Source organism: Megascapheus bottae, chromosome 11 (assembly GCF_031878675.1).
Source record: "Megascapheus bottae isolate mThoBot1 chromosome 11, mThoBot2.hap1, whole genome shotgun sequence".
NCBI lineage: Eukaryota > Metazoa > Chordata > Mammalia > Rodentia > Geomyidae > Megascapheus > Megascapheus bottae.
In genome coordinates, this window is record NC_143519.1 from 52,812,852 (window position 1) to 52,836,186 (window position 23,335).

General features: G+C 39.6%; 1 protein-coding gene across 6 annotated transcripts in view; it reads right to left on the reverse strand.

The window, feature by feature from the left end:
* Spart (spartin) overlaps positions 1 to 22,011 on the reverse strand; it is a 46,154-nt gene extending 24,143 nt beyond the window's left edge. The window contains exons 1-3 of one of the 6 annotated variants that reach the window (XM_090342271.1): positions 21,932 to 22,011; positions 6,269 to 7,098; positions 1,176 to 1,373 (exon numbers count right to left, since the gene is read on the reverse strand). In XM_090342271.1, the coding sequence (XP_090198397.1) occupies positions 1,176 to 1,373; positions 6,269 to 7,096 (1,026 nt within the window). In that variant the 5' untranslated portion in view covers positions 7,097 to 7,098; positions 21,932 to 22,011. Of the gene's footprint in view, positions 1 to 1,175; positions 1,374 to 6,268; positions 7,099 to 9,143; positions 9,322 to 9,760; positions 9,874 to 10,087; positions 10,262 to 21,931 lie in introns of those variants that run through there. The other 5 variants (XM_090342272.1, XM_090342269.1, XM_090342268.1 and 2 more) reach the window with 5 other exon arrangements.
* Positions 22,012 to 23,335: the final 1,324 nt, after the last annotated feature.

Genomic DNA, 23,335 nt, shown 5'->3' on the forward strand with positions numbered 1-23,335 from the left:
GCCATCCCTGAGCTCTGCAGCACAAGGCTACTGCCCTACCCCTTGAGCCACAGTGCTATTTCTGGTTTTCTGGTGGTTAACTGGAGGTAAGAGTCTCATGGACTTTTGTACCCAGTCTGGCTTTAGACTGTGATCCTCAGATCTCAGCTGCCTGAGTAGCTAGGATTACAAGCATGAGCCATCATGCCTGACTACAAAATGGGTCAGTACTCCTTTCTCCATTTGGTGGAGCTGGGCCAAACTCAGGGCCTTATGCTTGTTAGACAAGCACACTACCACTTGAGCCCTACCCCCAACCCCCACTCAGGATATTCTTAAAAACACAAATTAGACATTGTCACTCTCCACTAAGCACATTAGACGTTATTCCTCCCATATTCCAGCTTGTTTGTGGAAGCTTGAACTTAAGGCCTTACCATTTGCTAAGCATGCATTCTATAACTTGAGCCACACGTGGAAGTCCTATAACTTTGTGTGTCTGTGTGTGTGCATATGAGTGTGCATGTATGTGTGCTATTTTGTGGTTTGAGCTGGGATTGGTAAGTAACAGCTCCACTACCAACATTTTGGGAGTAGTTTACTAGAGATGAGTCTCACTGATTTCCTACCAGGGCTAGCTTTGAACCACAACCCTTAGATCCTCAGCCTTTTGAGTAATTTGGATTATAGGCGTAAACCACCTGTGCCCAGCTACAATTTCTTTAAAAGCAGACATGCACAAGACTCTAGGCACTCAGTGAAAGCAAAGGCAGATTCTCTTAGGAGAGGAACACAAAGTGCAATACCTATGTGCATCTGGTCATATTGAAATAAATTCTAGGAAATGGAAAGAAGTTTTTTTCTTTGTTGCTGTTTCAGTTTTCTTTGTCTTTGGGAAGGTAGAGGGGGGACACAGAAATGGAGGGACAAAAGATGAACAAATGAAGCAGTGATACTCATTACATGCCATATTGAAAATGAACTACACAACTTGTGAATGCAGAAGGGAAAGAAAAACTGAGAGACAGTGAGGGAATGGGTGATACCGTACAAAAAGAAATGTACTCTTTACCTGGTTTATGTGACTGTAACCCCTCTGTATATCACCTTTATAATAACGAGTAAAAAAAGTCTTTAAGGGCAGACAATGCACATGTTAAAGTAGATTTTCATCCTAAAGTGAGGATATAAATTACCTGAAGTCTGAGGTCAGACATTTGTCTTAGCAGATCCTCAAAGAGTTCTCTATCTTCCTCTGGTAGTTCAGAGGACAAGACAACCCCTACAAAGCATCCTGCAGCTTGTAACATTGTATCAGGAAACATGTAGGCTCCCACAGTACATTTCAGAACTGGAGATCTATCAGGAACTAGAGGATATAACCAGTCACAAACCTGAAAGAATTGGAAGAAAACTCAATGAGTGAAATAGATTTTAAAATAAGATTGCTATAGTAGAAAATAAACCTTTCAAAGTTTGATATATATTTCAAAGGTTTTATAGAACATCTGTATTAATAAATCCCCAATGAAAATTAACCACTTATTACTCTGATCTTCTGCAATACAAACTGCTGAAGATGCTATCACTCTTCTCCATCTTTGCTTTACTTTTTTTTTTTTTACAGCAGAAGTACACCTTTGTTTTCATCCCCAAATTAGACTATCACAGTACATTTCAGAATAAGAGATCCACCAGGAGCTAGAGGAAAAACCCATATGCCAAGTGTACAAAGAAATCCTTGACTGTGGAATTTCCATACATGTGCATAACATTAAATTCATGATCCCCATTAATGATTCTTATCTCTCTCCCCTTCCTTCCTCCCTTTTTCAGTTGTTTAGTGACTTTCATTGTGCTATTTTCCCATCTACACATAATGTACTTTATTTTCACTGCCATCACTCTTCTCTTCCATTGGTTCTTCCCCAAATAATCCTTTTACAATCATGTCATACTACTTTTAAGAAAACTTAAGTCTTAAAAGTAGTAGCCATAATCAGCTCAGTGTTAAGCAATTTTAGCTCTAAATAAGTGAGGACATAAGTAAATTCATATTTTCCAATATTCTAGCTAGATATTCCTTCATGGTAACAAACTCAAACTGGGTTCTAGTATTATACCATATCAGAAACTGATTTATTCCTCATAACATCCTATAAGATTGGTCATAAAAAACAAAAATTGTATGTTAATGTGATACTATTTAATATCTGATTCATGTATACATGCATAATGTTTAAATCAGGTTGAATTGTGTACTGCACCTCAAACAATTATCATTTCTTTATGAAAACGTCCAAATCTTTTCTTCTGACTTTTTGATCCTCACAGTACACTACTGCTATTCAGTCACCATACTGTGCAGCAGCATACCTCAACTTTTAGCCCCCATCAAACTTAGTACCCATTCATTGACCTTACCCTGGGCGTAAGCAACATCATTCTACTCCCAACTTCCTTGAGATCAGCAGGTTCCATATACAGTAATAAGATCATGTGACGTTTTCCTTCTGTGCCTGGCTTATTTCATTTGACATAATGACCTCTAGTTCTACTCATGTTGCTATCAGTAACATGATCTGCTTCTGGGTGTTTTTTTTTTAATGTGAATGTATACTATAGTTTGCTCATTCATTAGTTGATAGACATTTAGGTTGTTTCCATTTTGAATCAGTTAATAGTATTTAGTATTTAATATTTAAGAAAATTGAGATCAACAAGTCAAAAATGAAATAGCTGATCTTATGTGGTTACTGTATCTTACTTTGTTACCTGGTATATTATATATACATTTATGTGTTTATTTATAAAAGGAAAGGGAAGAGGGGAAAACTAGATGATTGAAGGGGATAGAGGAGGGAAACAGGTACAAAAACATGAGAAGGGGTACCAATGTACAAGAAGTAATGCACCCACTACCTGACAAATGTACCTGTAACCACTCTATACATCACCCAACAATAAAATAAAATTTAATTTAAAAATGAAATAGCTGGAGAGGAGCATATATACTCTGAACAAGAGTAGAACAATTATGTTTAATTAGAAACCCACTGCATTTAACAACAGCGTGCAGTTTATTTACTAAGCACACCAGAAGCTCGTATGATAGAGCCGTAACAGACCAAATTAAGTTTATAGATAATGTACTGTGAAGTTAAACTTACTTGAAAGTCTCCAGAAATGTCATCTGGAAACACTCAAGACTTAAGCTCCCATACTAGCTGTCTAAGTTCAAGAGATTATATTTAAATCTAAATTTCTAAAAGTATGTATTTCAAATGTTTTATATTCTTTTTTAGAGCTTCATTTGCTTTTTAAAATTGTTTGTTTTGCCAGTCTTGGGGCTTGAACTCAGAGCCTAGCCACTGTCCCTGGGCTTCTTTTCCTCAAGGCTAGCATTCTACCACTTAAGCAACAGCACCACTTCTGGCTTTTTCTCTTTATGTGGTACCGAGGGATCTAACTTAGGGCTTCATGCATGTTAGGCACACACTCTACCACTAGACCACATTCCCAGCCCTGTTATATATTCTTTTAGTAGCCAAACTATATAACTGTGCCCAACACCAGAGTATTTTCTTACTTTAAAATAAAACTGGAAGGATCAATCTGTTAAAAAAAATAGGTGATATAAACATATAAGAGAACATACAATTTTATCCAACCAAATGGAAAACTGATACATTGGCATCATCTTTGACCAGCAGAATATTAACATGCAAGAACTAGAACATTCAAGGCTCTTTTTCTGAAATTTACCTAATAAATATTTTCAGTCACTTTTATGAATTCTCTTTGGCATTTATTTAAAAAAATAACTACCTGTTTATATTAAAGACAAACTCACACAAACTAATTACAATATTTTCCAAAGCATAGTATATGAATCCTATGAAATGATATTGGGGGCCAGGAGTTTGGCCTAGTGGTAGAGTGCTTGCCTAGCATGCACAAAGACTCTAGTTCGATTCCTCGGTATCACATATATTAAAAAAAAAGCCGGAATTGGTGCTGAGGCTCAAGTGGTAGAGCTCTAGCCTTGAGAAAGACCAAGGACAGTGCTTAGGCCCTGAGCTCAAGCCCAGGACTGATAAAAAAAAAATTATAATAATAGTAATAATAAATGAAATGATATTGGGTAGTTCACAAACTTATGTGAGTTGTTACATATTTTAATATGCATTAGAAACAATAGATATTTCTATAATTTTACAATTGTTATTCTGATCATACAGTATAATAAAAATATTAAGAAACCAAAATTATAGATTTGACTGAAAAGTTGTCATTTATTCAGAAATGATAAAAGCTTAAAGTTTCCTTTACTGTTTTATCTTTAAAATGAACATCTATATACATTGAAAAGTACAACATCCATAAAGCTCTTAAACATTGTAACCCTTTCATGAATCAATTATTACAGACTGGTGAGCTTATCTTTGGAAGTTGACTTCTCCTAGTTTCACTTTCAGAAGGAAATTTCATTTTCAAGTTTTCTAGCAACATACTACAGATTTGTGAACTTAAAAAAAAAAATAGAACTAAAACCAAAAGGATTTTGAAGTCCTAGAATTCCAAGTCTATTTGAAACAAAATCTTGCTCTCATTTGTTAAAAACACAAATAGATTCTTTTTTTTTTTTTTTTTGCCAGTCTTGGGCTTGAGCTCAGGGCCTGAGCACTGTCCTTGGACTTTCTCAAGGCTAGAGCTCTACCACTTGAGCCTCAGCACCACTTCCGGCTTTTTTCTATGTATGTGGTACCGAGGAATCAAACCCGGGTCTTTGTGCATGCTAGGCAAGCACTCTACCACTAGGCCAAACTCCCAGCCCCAAACAAATAGATTCTCATAGCATAGGAAATATTTCTAATGCCTAAAACTTAGAAAGTTTGCTACGGCTTTTTTAGGATAAACAGTAAACATTTAGCAACTCCTCCTTAGCACTCTGTTATAAATACCTTGACATATGAAATTAGAATCAATTAAAGGGATTGAAATTAAAGTGGGGGTATAATTTTATTTCTGACATAGGACCACAGACACAAAAAAGGTTAAAAATCACATTAAAAGTATTAAAAGAAGGTATTTTCTAAAGTATCAATCATTTTATGATTTTCATAGAATCAGGCAGTGTTTCTGATGTTTACTCCCTGAACTTCCAGTTGTCAAGGACCCAAATATTTAATTACATTGTACTACTATTACCAAATCAGCAGATTGTTTAGTGTCCTTTCACAATCCTACACAATAAGCCTATCCCTTTTAACCTTAAGACTTCTTCCCTGAAACAACTGAAATTATTCTTCTTATCCAGTAATGAATCAATAATGTCCAAAGTACCTTTCATCTCTAATAAGCCTCTAAGAGTAAACAACTTTGAAGGTGACTCTAAGTAAAAGCTTCATGAGATCTGAATATATCCAAACACTTCCCAGGTAAAAATACATAGTCTAGAGTCAATGCCAGAACTAAGCCACATTATCTCGACTTCGGACAAAAGCATTTGCTTTGCTTAACTAGTGATCTCTCAAGGTTGTAAATTCCTTTTTATGCTCAATGTACACTTCCCTTGTTTCAATAACCCATTTCTCAGAACCTATAAGTGAACATTTAAAACCATACTTCCTATACAACTCATGAATATAATCCCTGCTACATGGGAGAAACATGATCTGAGGTTGATCTGGGAAAAAGACTCGATCTGAAAAATTTTAAGGTTGGAGGTGTTTTTCAAGTGGTATTTGTTTGGCTCTAAGTTCAAATGTCAATACCACTAAAACAAGACTGTCAAGATCCACAGCTATGTCCTGACCCCAAGCTTTACTTAGTATATCAATCTTTGCTTATAAACCAATTATATTCTAGTAAATTTATCTGCAGTCTCAAGTTCTAGTCTCAAGGTTTTCTTGACCTTGGTATGATAGTGATTTGGAGGCTTGATAATGCTATATAGACGCTTGGCAGCATCCCTAGATTAGCATAGTAATGTATTTCTACATAAATTCCTTTTGAACTTTAAGACACTTCTTCGGGTAAAGAGTAAAAAACTAAGGATGTACTCTGCTCTCTTTGTCCTATCATCACAAATTTAAAACCAAAGTAAAATTTTGTATCTTAAAAAAAAAAACACCAAGATTAAACACAAACAGATATTCAAGACTCATAAATTTCAGGGGACATGAAGTACAACTTATAATTTGTTTTGTATTTATCCTACAAATACTAACAAAAGGGATGCATCCTACATATATTTTAAATTGTTTCCCATTTGTTTCCCCCTTACCTGAAGAAACCCAGGAGGACGGTTTAGAACTGCATCCAGAGAATTATCCAAGAACCTCACAATTCGAAGGTACCCAGGATATGAAGGTGCACTAACCTCCCCTGCAGGATTTACAAAGAAAATCTGCACTCCATTTGGTATCAAAATCAACTCATCAGCATCTAGCCCTAAGCTTTCCAGGGGAGGTGGCTGAGAATGATTTCTGTAGAAGTCCTCTCCAACTGATGAAACCTCCCCAGAATCTGTTCCATAGGACACAGTATAGTGGCCCTCAGCAGCCTGTGGAGTGTAAGCAGGAGGAGCTTCTGCTGGGCAGCTAAGAGAGGAGGGCTCAGCAGCAGACCCTGCACCGGACCCCACAATGGACCCCGCACCAGATCCTGCACCACCAGACGTGTTTCCATTTTCTTCCACCTGCTGTGGAAGTGAACTAGAGGACTGAGACTCCAGCGACTTTTCGCTCATTTCCTTTGGTGGGAACTCTGGATATAACTTGGGTACCTCTTGCAGTTCATTCCGTAGAGAAGTGGCAAGTCCTTTCTCCAGAATTTCCAACCTAGTGCGTACATTCTGTAGTGTTTCTTTCATTTTCTGCTGCATCTGTCTAGCAGACTCCCACCCAGGGCCTGTGTGTGTGGGCTCTGTTGATACAATGCTGATTCCCCTGAGCAAGTGTCCTATTCCTTGCTTGTAGTAGTTCTTTGCTTCTTCCTTCTGTCCTAGTTCATCTGTACTTAGTCCTTTATTAACAAATAAAAAGGCCTTCTGGTATGCTTCTTTGATAATCTTAATTTCGGCAGGTTCTCCATTTTGTGGATTTTGCTCCATTTCTGCAAAATATAAAACATTACCAGTAATTATCTAGCTACTTATTTACTCATTTCTTACTTGAATATTACTTTAAGAAGACAGGAAACCTGTTTGTCTATCTTGTTCACTCTTATATTTGTTTAGTTCTGACACACAGAAAGCCCTCAATATGTGGTTGATACATAAATGCTTATAATCCTAAGTATCTTATTAAGGAATAAACAGAATACAGCTATTAATTTTTAATCAATAAACTCTCTAATAAAAGATTTTTATATTGTTTTAAGGGTTGCAATAAAAACATTACTGTTAAAATACATTATAAATTTTCTATAAATCCAGATTGTATTTAGCTAATAAAAAAAATGAGCTGAGTCACAGAGGAGAGGACAGAAATGAGGAAATATCTGGTGGAAACTTTAATGTTACCTGATTTTCAAAGATAGCAAGATAGCAAGGTACCCACGTAAATAAAGTTAGCCTACTTTCTCCTCAAATCCTTATTAAGACAGCTTTCTAAAAGATAGTTACTGAGGTGTTACTCAGCCAGGCGTGGTGGCTCACACCTGTAATCCTAGCTACTCAGGAGGCTGAGATCAGAGGATCCGGTTCAAGCCAGCCGGGGCAGTAAAGATCTTGAGACTCTTACCTCCAATTAATCACTTGAAAACAGGAAGTGGGGTTGTAGCTCAGGGGTAGGGTGGTAGCCTTGAGCTAAAGAGCTCAGGGACAGTGCACAGGCCCAGAGTTCAAGACCCATGACCCACAAAAAAAAAAAAGCTTAACTCTTCCTTTTTTTCTTTTTGTGGTCCTAGAGTTTGAATGTGGGGCCTGGTGCTTGCTAGTCATTCTACTGTTGAGCCACACCTTCGGTTCTTTTCCTAGTTTTTTTTTTTTTTTTTTTTTTTTTTGAGACTGGGCCTTGCTTCCTACCCAAGTGTGTGCCTGACTTCAATCTTCTATTTGGGGCTTCTCATCATGACTGGGATGAGACATGTACCGCCCTATCCAGCTTCTTCATTTGAGCAGGAGTCCAGCTCAAGATGACCAAGAATCAGGATCCTGCTGCTTTCAGCTTCTCACTGGAGCTAGCTATGGCTATGTCCCCCACCAGTCTCTGCTACTGATTAAGAAATGGTCTTTGCTTTTTGCCCAAGCTGGATTTGAACAGTTATCCTCCTTGATTGAGCCTTCCAAGAAGCTAAGATTACAGTCATGAGCTATCAAATGCCTGTCTTTCTTTTTGATGATATCAAGGCTTGAATCCAAGGCCTCATACTTGCTGGGTGTACTTGCTCAGCTGGTTCCTTACCACCTGAACTATGCCTTCAACCTTGGTTTTGCTCTTTATAGATAAAATCTCTTAGGTTTTTCTGCCCAAGCTGACTTCAATAGCAGTAAAAATAAATGTATTGTCTTCAGAGTGCCTCCCTTTCCAAAGATCCTGTTAAGTCCAAATAATCAGCTCTCCTTATCTTGAGGCTCCAGATCAGTCCTGTCAGGGGGTGACTCATTTAGCCGTCACCAGTGTTTTGATTTACAAATTCTTATTTACTCCCTTCCTCGGTTACTAACACACACACATACCCCTTTCCAACTACAAATGTGAGTTACTCTTACCAATGCCCATAAGACCACACCACATTCCCCACTATAAACGCCTCGGGGATTTGTCAGCAAGGAGTCTCTAACTTTGGCAGGATGATTATTGCAAGCTAATTATTTTATATTTGACATCTTTTAAACAAGAACCTGAGAATTTATCTTACTGCTACTGAAATACACAAGGCTCGATTAGCTACACTCCCCAACACTGTGCAAGAGATTCCTGCCACCCCAAAACAAAATTAAAAACCACCACAAAAACAAAAACAACTCTTGTTCTGTTGAGAAAGAAACAGGACTTACTCAAATATCAGTCCGCAACGCTTTCTATACCATCCTATGCCACTCTAGCTTGCCGAGGTGACTACTTTCCACAAAGTGCCACAGGTGAGAAGGAATAACAGGCCACCACGTGAAATCAACCCTCAAAGAGTCCATGTTAGACACTCGTCCCACTTACAAACAGGGAGGGACAATCACACGACCTTGCATCTTTTTTTGTTGTTGTTGTTCTTTTCGTAAATTTCACAGACAACGTGTTAGAATCTTGGACCAGAGTGCGTGGGAGATGGCAGCTCAAGGGGTCACCGCGCCATAAAGCAAAGCCCTTGGATTCCTCACAATCCAGGGCGGGGAGGGAGGCTGGCCAGGCCCCGGGGTCGCCGCCGCGGGAGGCTCGGCCGCCACGGGAGCGCGCACGTGGCCAGAATGTAGGTCACGGGATTTCTGGTCCACCCTGGCCGACGCGTTCCAAAGAGTTGCCAAGCCCCGACGCTCTGCATTCGCGAGCGCGGGCGGCTCCGAACTTTGGTGGGCGCCGCCGCCGCCCCCCGCCCCCCGCCCCGAGCGAGGCCCGCAGGACGGGCCCGGGCGGCTCCCCCGCCTCCCCCAGCCCGGTCAGCAGCGAAGCCTGGACGGTCGCCCCCGGAGCGGGGGGGGGGGGGGGGAGGGGGGAAGGGTGGACGACCTGGGACGCAAATCACAACTTCCCCAACGATTCTCCCTCCGACTCGGATGGGGGGACACCCGCCCCCACTCCGTCCGCGTCGGGGGCCGCACTCCTGGCCGCCCGCCCACCTGAGCCTCGCAGACGGACGGTCGGGCGCTCCGGTGCGGTTCCACGAACTCCCCGCTCGAGCGAGGAGGACTCGCCGGCTCTCCGAGACGCAGCGGCCCCGCGCCCCGCCGCCGCCGCCAGTCCTCGCGCTCCCGACGCCCCGCGCGCCCCCGGCGCCCCGCCCCGCCCCGGGCTCACAAAGCAGCGGGCCGCGCGCCTCGTCACGCGCGCCTCGTCACGCGCGCCACGTCACGCGCGCGCCGCCGCCGTGGTCCAAGGCCCGCACACGTCAGGACGCCCGCGCCAGCATCGCACCCGCCACAGACTCAATTTCTGCCCACTCTGACCTGCCTGTCAACCGGGGTGGGGCCGGCACGGCAGTCCGCTCGGAACCCAAGAAGCGCCGCCAAACAAAAGGGGAGAAAGGAGAGCGCCAGCGGGCGGCTCCGGACCACCTCCAGAGGCGGCCGTCCCCCGCAGAGCATCCCCCAACCAGGGGCTCCCCAGGTGGCCACGTCGACCGCCACCGCGCATGCGCAGTCTCGCGCGGGACCGTGGGGCCGGGTGTGGAGAGCGCGGCGGAATCGCGGGCTGTGAACGCCGGCGGCCGCCAGGGGGCGCGCCGGACGCTGTGCGCCTAGAGCAAAAGGAGGGTGAGCCACTCTGCAACCTAATCTTTGCTGACCTAAAAAGATGTTCAGCTTTTTACTCATCAGCATAAGTGAGCCACTATGAAATGCAGAAAGGGGAAAAAAAGTCTTAAGTGGACATGTTTTACCTTCAAAAGCTTTGTAAGATGAAGAAAATGCTTGATCCCACACATACATCACATATCATATATATTATTGGACTGGAGTTTGAACTCAGGCCCTTGCATCTGCTAGCCAAGCACTTTACCATTTGAGCCACATCTCCAGCCTTTTGGTTGTATTTTTCAGGTAGGCTCTCCTGTTGTTTATATCTGGGCTGGAATAGACCACAATCCTCCTAAGTGTGCAGCTCATGTCACCATGCTGTTTTTAGTTCAGATTTTTCTCACTAACTTTTTGCCCAGGCTGACCTTGAACCTATACGCTCCCAGTCGCCACTTCCAGAGTAGTAGATATTATTCTTAGGACATATTATCTTTAATTCACAGTACAAAAATAGTAAGTGTATATGTTACTCTAATCATATAGTATCACTTAACAAAAATAATACTATGTAAGGCATCCTTTTGATTATATGTGTCTCCCCCCACAAAATAGTCTTAGGAGTAATATATGCCTATTTGACTATTTAGCTATACAATATCTGTTACAGTTCCAAATCTTAAATGATCATGCCAAAAACTTTTGTGTAGAAGCCTGCATTTTAGTTAAATGTGCTTGCTAAGAGTTTTATCCTAAATTACATTATAATTGAATAAATGTCATTCAAGCTTCACGTTCCTTTTATCCACTTTCTGGAAACACATTAAGTTTTTTTCCATATTGATTATATAATGTCAATAGATATTAGGAAATCCTGCATATCACGTGGTGATGCGTGTCATTAAAATGGAAAATGTTCCGATTACTCTAGCTATGCACTCTAGCTATTCATGTAGGTTCTCACTGATACATAGCCTAATTGCTACAAGTTCTTGTTGAAATCAATACACAGCTTTGGTGTAACACAAAGCTTGTAGTGAGCACATTACATTGAGGGCCAATGTGATAATAATGCCCCAAAAGCACTAAACATAGCTAGGTTTTTGATCGGTGATCTCATTACATTTCTCTCCTTTACACTCTTCGCTTTATGACAAATGTTCATTTGACAAAAGATCAATAGCAGTAGTGTTAGTACAGCTCAGTTTTCTTCCCCTTACAAGCCAAATATAACTGCTAATGGATGTGTCCGGCGTTTATAAAACTGAATTGTAAGGAGAAGGAATCTCGCATACGTAAAATCAGGGAAATGTGTAGGTTTTGTAAATGTCATATTTCCGTATAAAGTGATCAATGTGCAGTATCAATATGCCTACTCTCCTAAAAATGCCTGTTGATTAAAATATAAAAAATTAGTTTGATATTTATCACTGTCTTAGTTCTTAGCTACACTGAACTCTGTCTTTTTTTTTTGTATTATGAAGGTGGTGTACAGAGGAGTTAGTTACATAAGTCAAGTAGTGGGTACATTTCTTTTTTAACAGTGTCACCTCTTTCCTCTCCCCACAAGTTATATAGTTCATTTTCAACATAGTGTCTAGTGAGTATTACTTCTGCATTTGCGCACCCTCTGTCCTACTAGTTTTGCCCTCTCCCTTATTCTCCCCCCAAACAGATAAACTTACATACAAGACAAAAGGGGCAGAAGTCAAAAACAATGACAAAGGAGGAATAAAATAGCAAAAGCCTCTTATTTCCATTTCTTGGAGCCTATTTCAACAAACATCATTTTATATGATCATATGCACATAGCTATTGAGCCCGTGTGATTCTCTCTGAAGAATATCCGCCTTTGGTCTCTGGGTGTGAATGTTTAGAGTCCTGAATAAGTTATCATGTTCAAGTGTAATATTTTTTACTTTTACCATCCAATGTGTTTATTTATAGATTTAGAGGCATAATTTAGTTACAATAAATGAGGGAAAACATGCAGCCTATGTTTCTTTGAGTCTGGTTTACTTAATGTAGTTCTTTGCAAGTCTTTTTATTTCCTTATGTATGGGGCAATATCATTCTTTCTGATGGAAGCATAGAATTCCCTTGTGTAAATATATACCACATATTGTGTATATATACCTGCATTCGTTCACCGAGGGGCATCTGGGTTAATTCTGTATCTTGGCTATGGTAAACGATGCTGCAATGAAAATGATTGTGCTGGTAGCTTTAGTGTTTGTGTTCTATTGGATAAATGCCTAGGAGTAGGATTGCTGGGTCATAGGTTAGCTCTGTGTTTAGTCTTTTGAGGAACCTCCATACTGCTTCCAGTGTGTTGAAGTTTACATTCCCACCAACAGTGTAGTAGAGTTGCCTTTTGGTCACATCCCTGACAGCATCTGTTATTGTTATTTTTCTTGATAATGGCCATTCTGACTGAAGTGAGATGCAATCTCAATGTTATTTTGATTTACAATTCTTTCATGGCCAGAGATGTTGAACATTTCTTCATGTGTCTATTGGCCATTCTTACTTCTTTTTGAGAAGTCGCTCTTTAAATCTTTATGCCATTTATTAATTGGGTTGTTGTTTCTTTGAGGTTTCTTTGGTTTGGTTGTTGTCATGAATCAGGGCTAATTCTCTGATTTTGTGATCTTCATACATCTTATTCAGGAGAGGGGCCTGAACCCCATGAAATATGTAATTAGTTCAGAAACAGCAGTCACTCAGCCAGCATCGGAATGTGTGTGTGTGTGTGTGTGTGTGTGTGTGTACACTAGTACGGAGACTACCACTTGAACTGCAGCACACTTTCATAACTGTTATTGTTTCCTTAAACATTAAGTTCTTTTACCTGGGGTAACACAATCTGAAAATATTTAACATAACATAGCTACAAATACTTGTTGCCTTGACTAGTACTTGTATATGAAGAGGAGAAACCACTGTGCTGAATGTATCTAACTTCTTTTTGCCCTATAGCTCCGGTTCAGCTTAAATAATTGGTGTTAGTATTACCTGTTAAGTCTGTCCAGGAAAAATGACCCCTCCCTTGGTCCTCCTTCTGAGCACATGTGGTCCTCTCTAGCAGTCCCTGCCCAGCACCAGTCACCTAGATAATTGGCCCACCTGGAGGTAACAGGAGGTCTTCCAGACTCCGAGGTCACTTCCTCATCTTCTGTGCTCCTCTCTGCATCTGCTGTGGCCACACCTCCTTCCTACCCTCCTCCAATATAGCCTCAATCCCTACTTTAAGTCCCTCTTCAATGCATCTCCATGTTATCTGGCCAGCAGGCTTGGTTCTCCTGGCTGAACAACCACATAAGGGCCTCCTTTCTCCAAATGTTACTTTACCACCACCACCCACCAACAAAATAGCTATTGTCTAAAAATTTTAAATTCAAGACAGAAATTGGTATTTGTTAGGTACTGAGATTTAACTTTTAAATTTAAATTTTCACATAAAAATGTAAACAAGTATGCAAAACATTCACATATATTAATGGGGTACCTGTGTTAACCTTCAAACTTCCATTCACTGTGGAGAGTGTAAATTAGCTTGAATATGTCTATCACCTCAAACACATCTCATTTCTCATTCTCATTTCTTTGTGGTTCCTGTTTCTTTTAAAACGACCAGGGCTGCCATTCCCCACCCCCTGCTGAATTACTTGGTTTAATTTACATGCAGACAAATGTCTGTGGTGTCATAGCATAGCTGAGCATCACTGAATTCTATTTAGCTAGAAGCCTTGATTATCACAGTGGGGTGCTTTTTCTGCAGGCTTGAAGAGACGGAAATTAGAATGCTAACAAAATCCAGTTTGAAACAACCCACCGGAAATACATATATATTAAGCCTGCTCTGCCAAGTCTATAAATTACCCCATCAAAATAAGTAAAGGAAATTTGAGCAATTCTTTCAGAGAAAAGTAGTTTTCAGAAAAATTGAGGCAAAGTAGTAATGATCATGTTTTCCAGACCGAGATCATCTACTGTTTTACATTTTTCATTTCCGTTCACACACCACCACAAATCAGTAAGGTGGCTGTCCTCTAAAAGAATAAAAGCTCAGAAAGTTAACGCAGTGGGTCCCAAACCCCTGAGAAAAACCAAGATTCCACAAAACTGTATTCTGAAATATTATTTTGAAATTTACATCTCTAATACTAAATGCTCATCATGAATAATTTTCATTCATTTCTTTTCGGTCTCAGAATCATTGGAATAAAAGTTATTATCATTAAGTAATATGGTAGCCATCTTGTGGCAGGTATTAGCTATAACTTATTTATGTGTATATTCTTCCATTTATTCATTTTGTGCCAGTCCTAGGGCTTAATGCAGGGCCTACAATCTGTCCCTGACCAGTTTTGCTCAAGGCTAGTGCTCAACCACTTGAGCCACAGCTTTTATTAACTACCTTTTGGTAGTTAATAGGAGATCAAAGTCTCATAGGTTTCCCTTCTTGGGATGGCTTTGAACCACAATCCTCAGATCTCAGCCTTTTGAATAGCAAGGATTACAGATGTGAGCCGTTAGAACCAGGCTCAGTAGTTACAATTTAAATTGGAACTTTTGAGCACTTGAGCATGTTCTTTCATACCATAGCATCTTATTGTTTATTCCCCATGGGTTAAATGTTTTGAGAAAAATATGAAAGATCTTAGTGTAGACCTAAATTTGCTGAGGACAAAGGTGGGCTCTCCAGATGAGAACCAACCACAGCGGACTATCTGATGAAAATGTATTTGAATCCTCTCAGTTTCGCCTGCTTTCTAGAAAAACTTATTCTCCTAGAACCAAGCTTCAGTTTCCAACTTCATATAGTTGGGGTAACAATGACTAACTCATAAGATTTATGTGTTGGAGAAGTAAGATGATGTATGCAAAGCTGCTTGTCCTCAGGAGAGTCAGCAGTTTGGAAGTGGAAGGGCACAGCTAGACCATCTGCCAAGGTTAAAATTCTGAACAGGCCACTGGCTGTCTCTGTGACCTTGAACAGAGTGACTCTATCCATCTGTATCTCTAGTTTCTCACTAGTAAAATGGGGTAATGTTAGTAACAGCTTTGCATGTGGAAAGTACTTAGAATAGTGTTCCACCCATCATGTATCTGAGAAATGGTCACATTAAAAAATGCTTTTTGGCCAACTATGGGTGCTCATTCCTACAATCCTAGTGACTTGGGAGGCTGAGATCTGAGGATCATCCTTTGAAGCCAAACCTGGATAGGGAAGTTCATGAGACTTTGATCTCAATTAACTACAAAAAGCCAGAAGTGGAGCTTCTGTGGAGGGAACACAACTCTTTGGCAATAGTTTATGCTAAACATAGGAGTTAGTTTATCCTATAACTACTTTTGTGAATTAAAATGATATTTTTTCTCAACAAACATAACATTTTGATGCTTTGAGTTTGTCTTTAGGGAAACACATAAATCTGAATCAGCAATATGGGAAGGATGGATCCCGTAGCTACGCTAGTAAGAAGTTTGCTGGAGTTTGGAGAAAGGAGTGGTGCCTTAGGCAGAAAGGTACTTAGAGTATCTTCTGTGTTAATGTGATGAAGAAACTATGTATGATACTAGCTACATCCTGAGATGAGGAACAGTTTGTACATGGAAAAGAGGAGGAGGAAAATCAACATTTTTTCAGTATCTCCCAAGTACCCAGCCTTGTACCAGGCACTTTATATACTTAATACCCATTTCACTCTGAAGTGATGGCTTTGTGAATCTGTGAGAATCTTTGAAGATTTGTGATATGTACCTTAAAGTAGAACCAACTCACCAAATAAAAGTTTACTGTATAAATAGGGTAAGGATTCCTTTTCTTTTCTGCTACCCTCTCACTCTGCTAAGTTCTAAATGTTTATATCAGAGATTCAGCAGCTTTGGTGTGTAAGCATCATGACTTTCAAGGTGGAGGGATGGGTTCCAGTTCTTCACAGTAAGTGAACAATTTCACAGAATGAGAAACTATGGAGACACCAAACAGGCTGTGGGAACTCCATAGTAAACTTCATAGATGGCTCTGCTGAGGAGCTATTGTATTCTCTTACCATTAGGAAGAGACTACTAGGGAGTTAAAATTCAATGGTACTGCCCAAAGCACCAATAGCAACAGTGTCATTCAAATAATGTCACCTGTTCCAGTTGCAAGAAGACCCAAGAAGCCTATATGCCATCCCCGTCTTTTGATAATATCAGCTTGTATTACCTCCAACTTCCAGGAACAAAATATATTAAGCTAAAAAGAACCTATACTAGTCAAAAGAGTTTGTGAGTCTTTAAGGGTGATTTCAGGTTTCTGAATGACACTGGAAGAACAAAGAATCTGTAAAGTTCTTAAAAGCACTACCAAGCCAGATGCTGATGGCTTACGCCTGTAATCCTAGCTACTCAGGAGGCTGAGATCTAAAAATCGTGGTTTAAGGCTAGCCCAGGCACAAAAGTCCCTGAGACTTCAGTTAACCACCAGAAAACCGGAAGTGGCGCTGTAGCTCAGTATGGTAGAGTAGTAGATTTGAGTGCCTAGGCCCACAGCACTACCAAAAAAAAAAAATAATAATAATAATAAAAGATAACAACCATTCATTTTGAAAAATTACTGTAACACAAATATTGTGAACTGGAAATATATAAATATCAACATTTTGATATGCTTCTACCTAATAGATCCTGAAGAGGAGATTTTGAAACTTCAGTGCATATGAACTACCAAACCTATTTGCATCCTTCAAAAATCCTCTTCATTTCCAATGGTCTTTCTTTCTCCCTTCCTCCCTTAATTTTCTCATCTAGTCTTCTCTGCCTGTGCCAAATCTCTCCCTCTCACAAAGATTTAGGGTTTTTATTGAAACAGACTGTAACTATTTTAGCTTAGGCAGTTGATCACATTCTTTTGAAATTAGCCTGAAAGTAGATGTCTGTTGAAAACAGCCATAAAATAATATTAGCACACAATAGTTCCTCTGTTATCCCAAAGGTTTGAGGCAGCTTGGTTCCAGCATGTCAGCATTGACAAGGGCTGCAGCCTGTTCTTTGTTCTTAAATTTTTGTCTTAAAATAGACTAAAAGAAGATACAAAAATAAACCCTTTCTGCAAAGATAACACTGTACATAACCACAGTCATGAAAGCCAGGAGATTTGCAGTAGTCTAGTACTAATGACTAAAAGGCCTCATGTAGATTTTATCAGTGTTTACACATACTGGGCTTTTTTTTGCTTTGTTTTTGGAGGAGGTGATATATGAAGCTCTGAAATTCATCCATTTATGTATAAATGCATGTAACTGCCATCATAACTTGCCTGGTTAGTTTATTTATTTTTAGCTTCTAGAAGTAACACATAATTCAAGTAGGAAAATAAAAACAATACAAAAACTTAGGTGAGGCTAATCAGATGTGTAATCCCAGTGAGAGAACCTCTATATTTAACAGTTTGTCCTACATATTTTACCCTACTTCCCATTGTCAGTGTAAATGCCAGTCTATAAAACCTGAACATGATACTTTAGTTATTCTTTCTAATCAATCTATACTCTCCCTGCAAATTATATTATTTTTGTTTTAATGCTGGCTTATACTTACAGTGTGTGTGTGTGTGTGTGTGTGTGTGTGTGTGTGTGTGTGTGTCTGCCTATACTGGGGCTTGAACTCAGAAACCTGTGCTTTTACTTGTTTTTTTCACTCAAAGCTGACACTTGAGATACGTCTTATACCCTTTGAACTGTGACTCTCAGATCTCAACCTCTTGAGTAGCTAGGGATTACAAGTGTGAAGCACCAGTGTACAGTAATACAGACTTTTTATCCCTAAATAAAGCCAGGCACCACTTCTTGTATTTCTTCTTCTGTGAACTACCTACTCCTATCTACACAGGTCTATGGAATAGACATGAAAGACATTGGTCATATATTGGTTGCAGTATTTTTCTCATTTCATCCTTAATTCCTTTGACTGAAATTATAGTACAAAATGTTATATACCATAGTCTAATGGCCTTCTCTTAATATCTGTAGCTCTAGAATCTAGAATAATGCCTAACAGAGATTAGATGGTCTATGTGAATTGGTAGACTGCAAAAATAGACTAAAGACATCACCGCACTTTCAGATCTCCCTATCCCTTCTCACATAGAACCACCAAATCCTGGAAATTGCACTTTCAAAACATTTTTGAATACCCTGTGTCTATCAGACTTGTCAGACTATCATCCCTATCATACTTGTCATTTCTCAATTGGATTTCTTTGAAAACTCTTCTCTCTGATCTCTGTGAATGAATTTTTTTCTCTGTGTGTGACCAGTATTTTCTTTTTTCCCCATATATTTTTATTGTAATTAATAGAGGGGTTACAGACATAGTCACCAGACAGAAGTTATATTACTTCATGAACATTGATACCCCCTTTCATGTTTTTGTCCCCATTTCCCTCCTCTCATCTTGTTTTCCCCCTTCCCTTTCCTATTTCAAATAAACAAATAAACAGATATAAAATATACAAAATAACAAAGTAAGATACTGTAACAATATGAAAATAAGGGACAACAAAAGAGATGAGAAATAACATAGTACATTAAGAACAACAATCACACATTATATGGCTCTTGTTCATATCCTGGAGGTCCTTTCAGTTAGCCTTGTTCTATATGGCCTTACGTAACTAGGTTTTGAGCTATTGAAATACTCTGTTAGCAGAGTCCAAGGTTTGTACTAATTATTACAAATGAGGGAAAGTGACCAGTATTTTCTTTTTTACTCTTCTGCTTAAATGCTTTTAGAGGCATCTTGTCTCCTGGAAAATAAATCTAAGTTCATTAGAAAGGCATTCTAAGTCTTCATAAAATCTCGTCTGACTTTCAGCCTTACCTCTCTTCTTTTTCTCTCTTTATATGGTCTGGCTCCAGCCACAGCATTTTCAGCTGTTCAGAATATACTGCATTCCACAGCTGTTTGCTTTGTAAAGCTATCTCAGCTGCCATGAATTCCATGGTAACATGTCCTATTTTTCCATCCAAATTATCATACCACCATTGGCTCTACTGTTTTTTGTGTGGTTTCCTGCACTGAGCCTTGACTTCAGGACCTGGGGATTGTCCCTTAGCTTTCTCACTCAAGGCTGGTGCTCTGCCACTTCAGCCACAGCTCCCCACTGGCTTTTTAGTGTTTAGTGAGAGAGTCTCATGGACATTTTTGTCTGGGATGGCTTAGAACCATGACCTCAGATCTCAGCCTCCTGAGTAGCTAGGATTACAGGTGTGAGCCACTAGCGCCCACCTCACCACTTTTATATTGCATCCATCCTCTATGCTTCCTCATTATTTCAAAAATAACTATATGTTTATGTTTCCACTCCAGCTGCATGTTCACATAAATGGTTTCCTGTTTCAGCAAGTTTAATCAATCTACCAAATAGTTGAGCACCTAGTATGTACATATTTATTATCCTCAACTCTGATTCCAGGGACATTTTTGAGTGGAGTTGAGTTCTGGAAATACTTCTAAAAGACTGAAACCCTACATGTACTTTTTGCTTTAAGACAAGAATTACAAGGTAAGTGGCAGTGTTTTCTTCAGCTTGTTGAAAAAGCAGAGCTTTCACTACATGAATGAAAGCTCCTCATGTTAAGAATGTGATGATCTAGTCATCTACTACAGAGTTTAACTCCATTGAAAGCATTTTATGTATTTGATCCATATAATAGCGATGGATATTTAAATTAAATACCTTAAGCTCTCAAACATGAACTTATTCTCAGGGTAAGGATGAATAACCTTTTGCCTCTGCATAAGGTTATGTGTGTTCCCTGCACTCATTGTGATAATGTTTTGGTCTAAATATATATAGGAAAAGAATTCAAGATGCATATAAAAAGCTTCAAAGGGACTTTCTACTAACAGAATGATCACAACTGTGAAACTTATGATTTTTCTTTGAAGAAAAAAGTAGGAATAATTGTAGCATATCAATAATAAATATTTTCTTTTTTTCTAACTTCCAGATTTCTCTCAGGTCAACACTATATTAGCTGCTGATAATGCAGAGAAAAACAACACAGGATGGCTCCTGCTCTATGACATTGAAACAAACCTCCTTCTCAGCCATACCCTAGAAAATAAGGAGTGTTCTTTCTCCTCCCTGCTTACCCTCTTTTAGGATGAAAAGGGATTAGTCATTTGAGAATGAGGGAAGGTAGAAAACTATAGCAGGATAGCTAGGTGAGAATCAGGCAATTATATTCTTGGTAATATATAAAGATTCAGACTCCGACATTGAAACCTAGAAAGCAACTAACAAAATGGTTAAGCTCACTGAATTTTAATACTAACATTACAAGGTCATAGAGAACTAAAAAGGAATAACAATACAAAACTGGCCCCTCCTTTGAAATGACAAAAACTTGGCTTCTCTCTGAGAATGGGTAAAGAGGGTAAGTTTATCTAAGAAAAGGAAACACTAAAGCTCTCCTTTGTCCATATGCTGTGGGTAGGCTGAGACATTCCACATTTTTAAATAATAACATCCATCTTGGCTACCCAGAACCATTGCCTAAGATATGGGGGTTGCTAGATGTACATGTGTATTCCTCTAGCTCAGAAAGGATATGGAAGTAGATAACAGCTGCCATTTTGAGTCTTTAATTCTCATTTTCTGCTTGGAGAGCAAGAAATTCCATCTGTCTCCCTTCCCTCCCCCTCATCTCTCTTTCTCTCTCTCTATCCTTCCCTGTCTGCCTCCCTCTCTGTTTTCCTCCCTTTCCTTTTTTAACCTGGCCCTTGAGCCATCTAGCTGGAGCCCACCTTAACTGTGTACTTTTCCTGTTAATCTCCTTACTTTGTTTATGCATCTTCATCCAAGCCTTCGTTAGCGAGGCCAATAATCTGAGATCTTCACCTTTGCAATGATCACCACCACTAACAAATTAGGAGCCAGAGGGAACACCTCATCCATTCTCACCAACAATTTTATCTATTCCTTTTTGTGAGTTCTGAATTAAAATTTTGATTTACAGCCATGACTGCCTTATCTTACCTGTGATAAATGTCTGAGTCCTGATTTGGACTGTTTTCACTGCAAGGCACTCTCCTTCAAGGAAATTTTGTACAGACTTGGAAATACCAAAGGCTCTAACTTACCCTCTTTTTTCTGAACCATGACCTTATCATGTCTCCAGACTCTCTTACTTTCTTTCCTTCTAAATGTAAATTGAAAAGTCCTCTATTATTAGGAGTTCATTCAAATGCATACAGGAACATTTCCCTATTTTTATATCATCATTTCCCCCATTATTCTCTCAGTTTTGTTCATAAATTCATCAAGTATCTACAAATCCCTCCTTGTGTGAAAAGAAATGAACTTGATACTTAAGAAATAATGAAGATGTAGATGAAAGCCTGACTTCTTACCTTCACCTGAAGACTCAAACCTGTTAGAAGTTGGGACAAAGAACTTTTAAAAATAACATACCTTCCCATTCCTTAAATACCTTCTGACAGAAGAAGAGAGAACGCATGTAAACAAAGCAATTGTGAATAGTTATAGTAGTAAGTTCTTACTTTCCTCACTGAAGAACAATCCTTCCTGGCTTATGATTTCCTTTCAGAATTGAAGACTGTGTGACAGAGCTCAGTGGGGCTGGTGGTGGTGATGCTGTGCCTGGTCTCGGGGAGGAGAAAAACCAGGAGTGAAAAGGCTCTTTCATTCCTCTGGCAAAGGCAGCCTGGCAGCTGGGCCCAGCCTGCTGTGTTGATCCTTGTTCTGACTGGTAGTCTTCTGAGAGAGCATGTGTTTAATAACACAGCAGGAACCAGGTGATAGGGAAGAGGGTATACATGAGCCATATAATTACAGCAAATAAAGTGTAGGCAAGCATTTTAGCCCACCCCTAGAAGTTAACACACCTCCTTTATTTAAACTTCCATTTGAGATCTTTCTTCAGACACATGATCGTGAACTTGCTGTCTAACTTCGGGGTATTAGTAAATGCTTACCCTGCTCAGTAATCCTCATCTGGAACTTGAGAAGATAGCAATGGATTATGCCGAAGGTTGTTTCCAAATGAAAAATAAATCACATTCTTACATCAACAGAATTTCAAGGAACTCATGCTTGACTGTTGAGAAGTAACACTGGGCATCCAGGGCTCAGGCCTGGAATCCATGCTACTCAGCAGTACTCACAGTGCTCAGATCTAAGAAAACAAAGTCAAAAGCCAGCCTAGGCAGAATGGTCTGGCATTCTTCTCTCTAACCACCAGAAAAGCTCTGTCTCAAAATGATACAGTGCTAGGCTTGAGGAAAAGAAAAAGAAAGAAAGAAAAAAGAAAAGCTAAGAATAGCACCCAGGCCCTGAGTTCAAGCCTCAGGAGTGATACAGAAAGAGAAAAAGAGCGGCTGGGAACATGACTATGTTTGACTAGCATAAACAAAGTTGGGTTCAATTCCTCAGGACCACATACACAGAAAAGGCCAGAAGTGGTGCTGTGGCTCAAGTGGTAGAACACTAGCCTTGAGAAAGCCCAAGGTCCTGAGCTGAAGCTCCAGGACCTGCAGAGAGAAAGAGAGAGAGAGAGAGAGAGAGAGAGAGAGAGAGAGAGAGAGAGAGAGAGAGAGAGAGAGAGAGAGAGAGAGAGAGAGAAGCAAAAAAATCTATATATTTCTCTCTTTCCCGTTGGTCTTTCTTATCATTTTAGATTATTTCTTGCTGTGTACTGACTTTGCCTACCTATTTATTATTCCCTGAACTCATAGCATTTGAGTTAAAACAAGCAATAATGAGAAAGGGTTGTTTTAAAATGTGCTTTAAAAAAAATTAGACACAAACACATAAAGCCTGGATAAAGATCATACAGCATGCAAAGGAAAGGCCAACCAAATAATTTCAGTTGTCTTCAAACTGAATCAGGCATTAGAATTCTCTCAAAGATGTATTTGAGTGAATATCACTGGGAGTCACTCTCA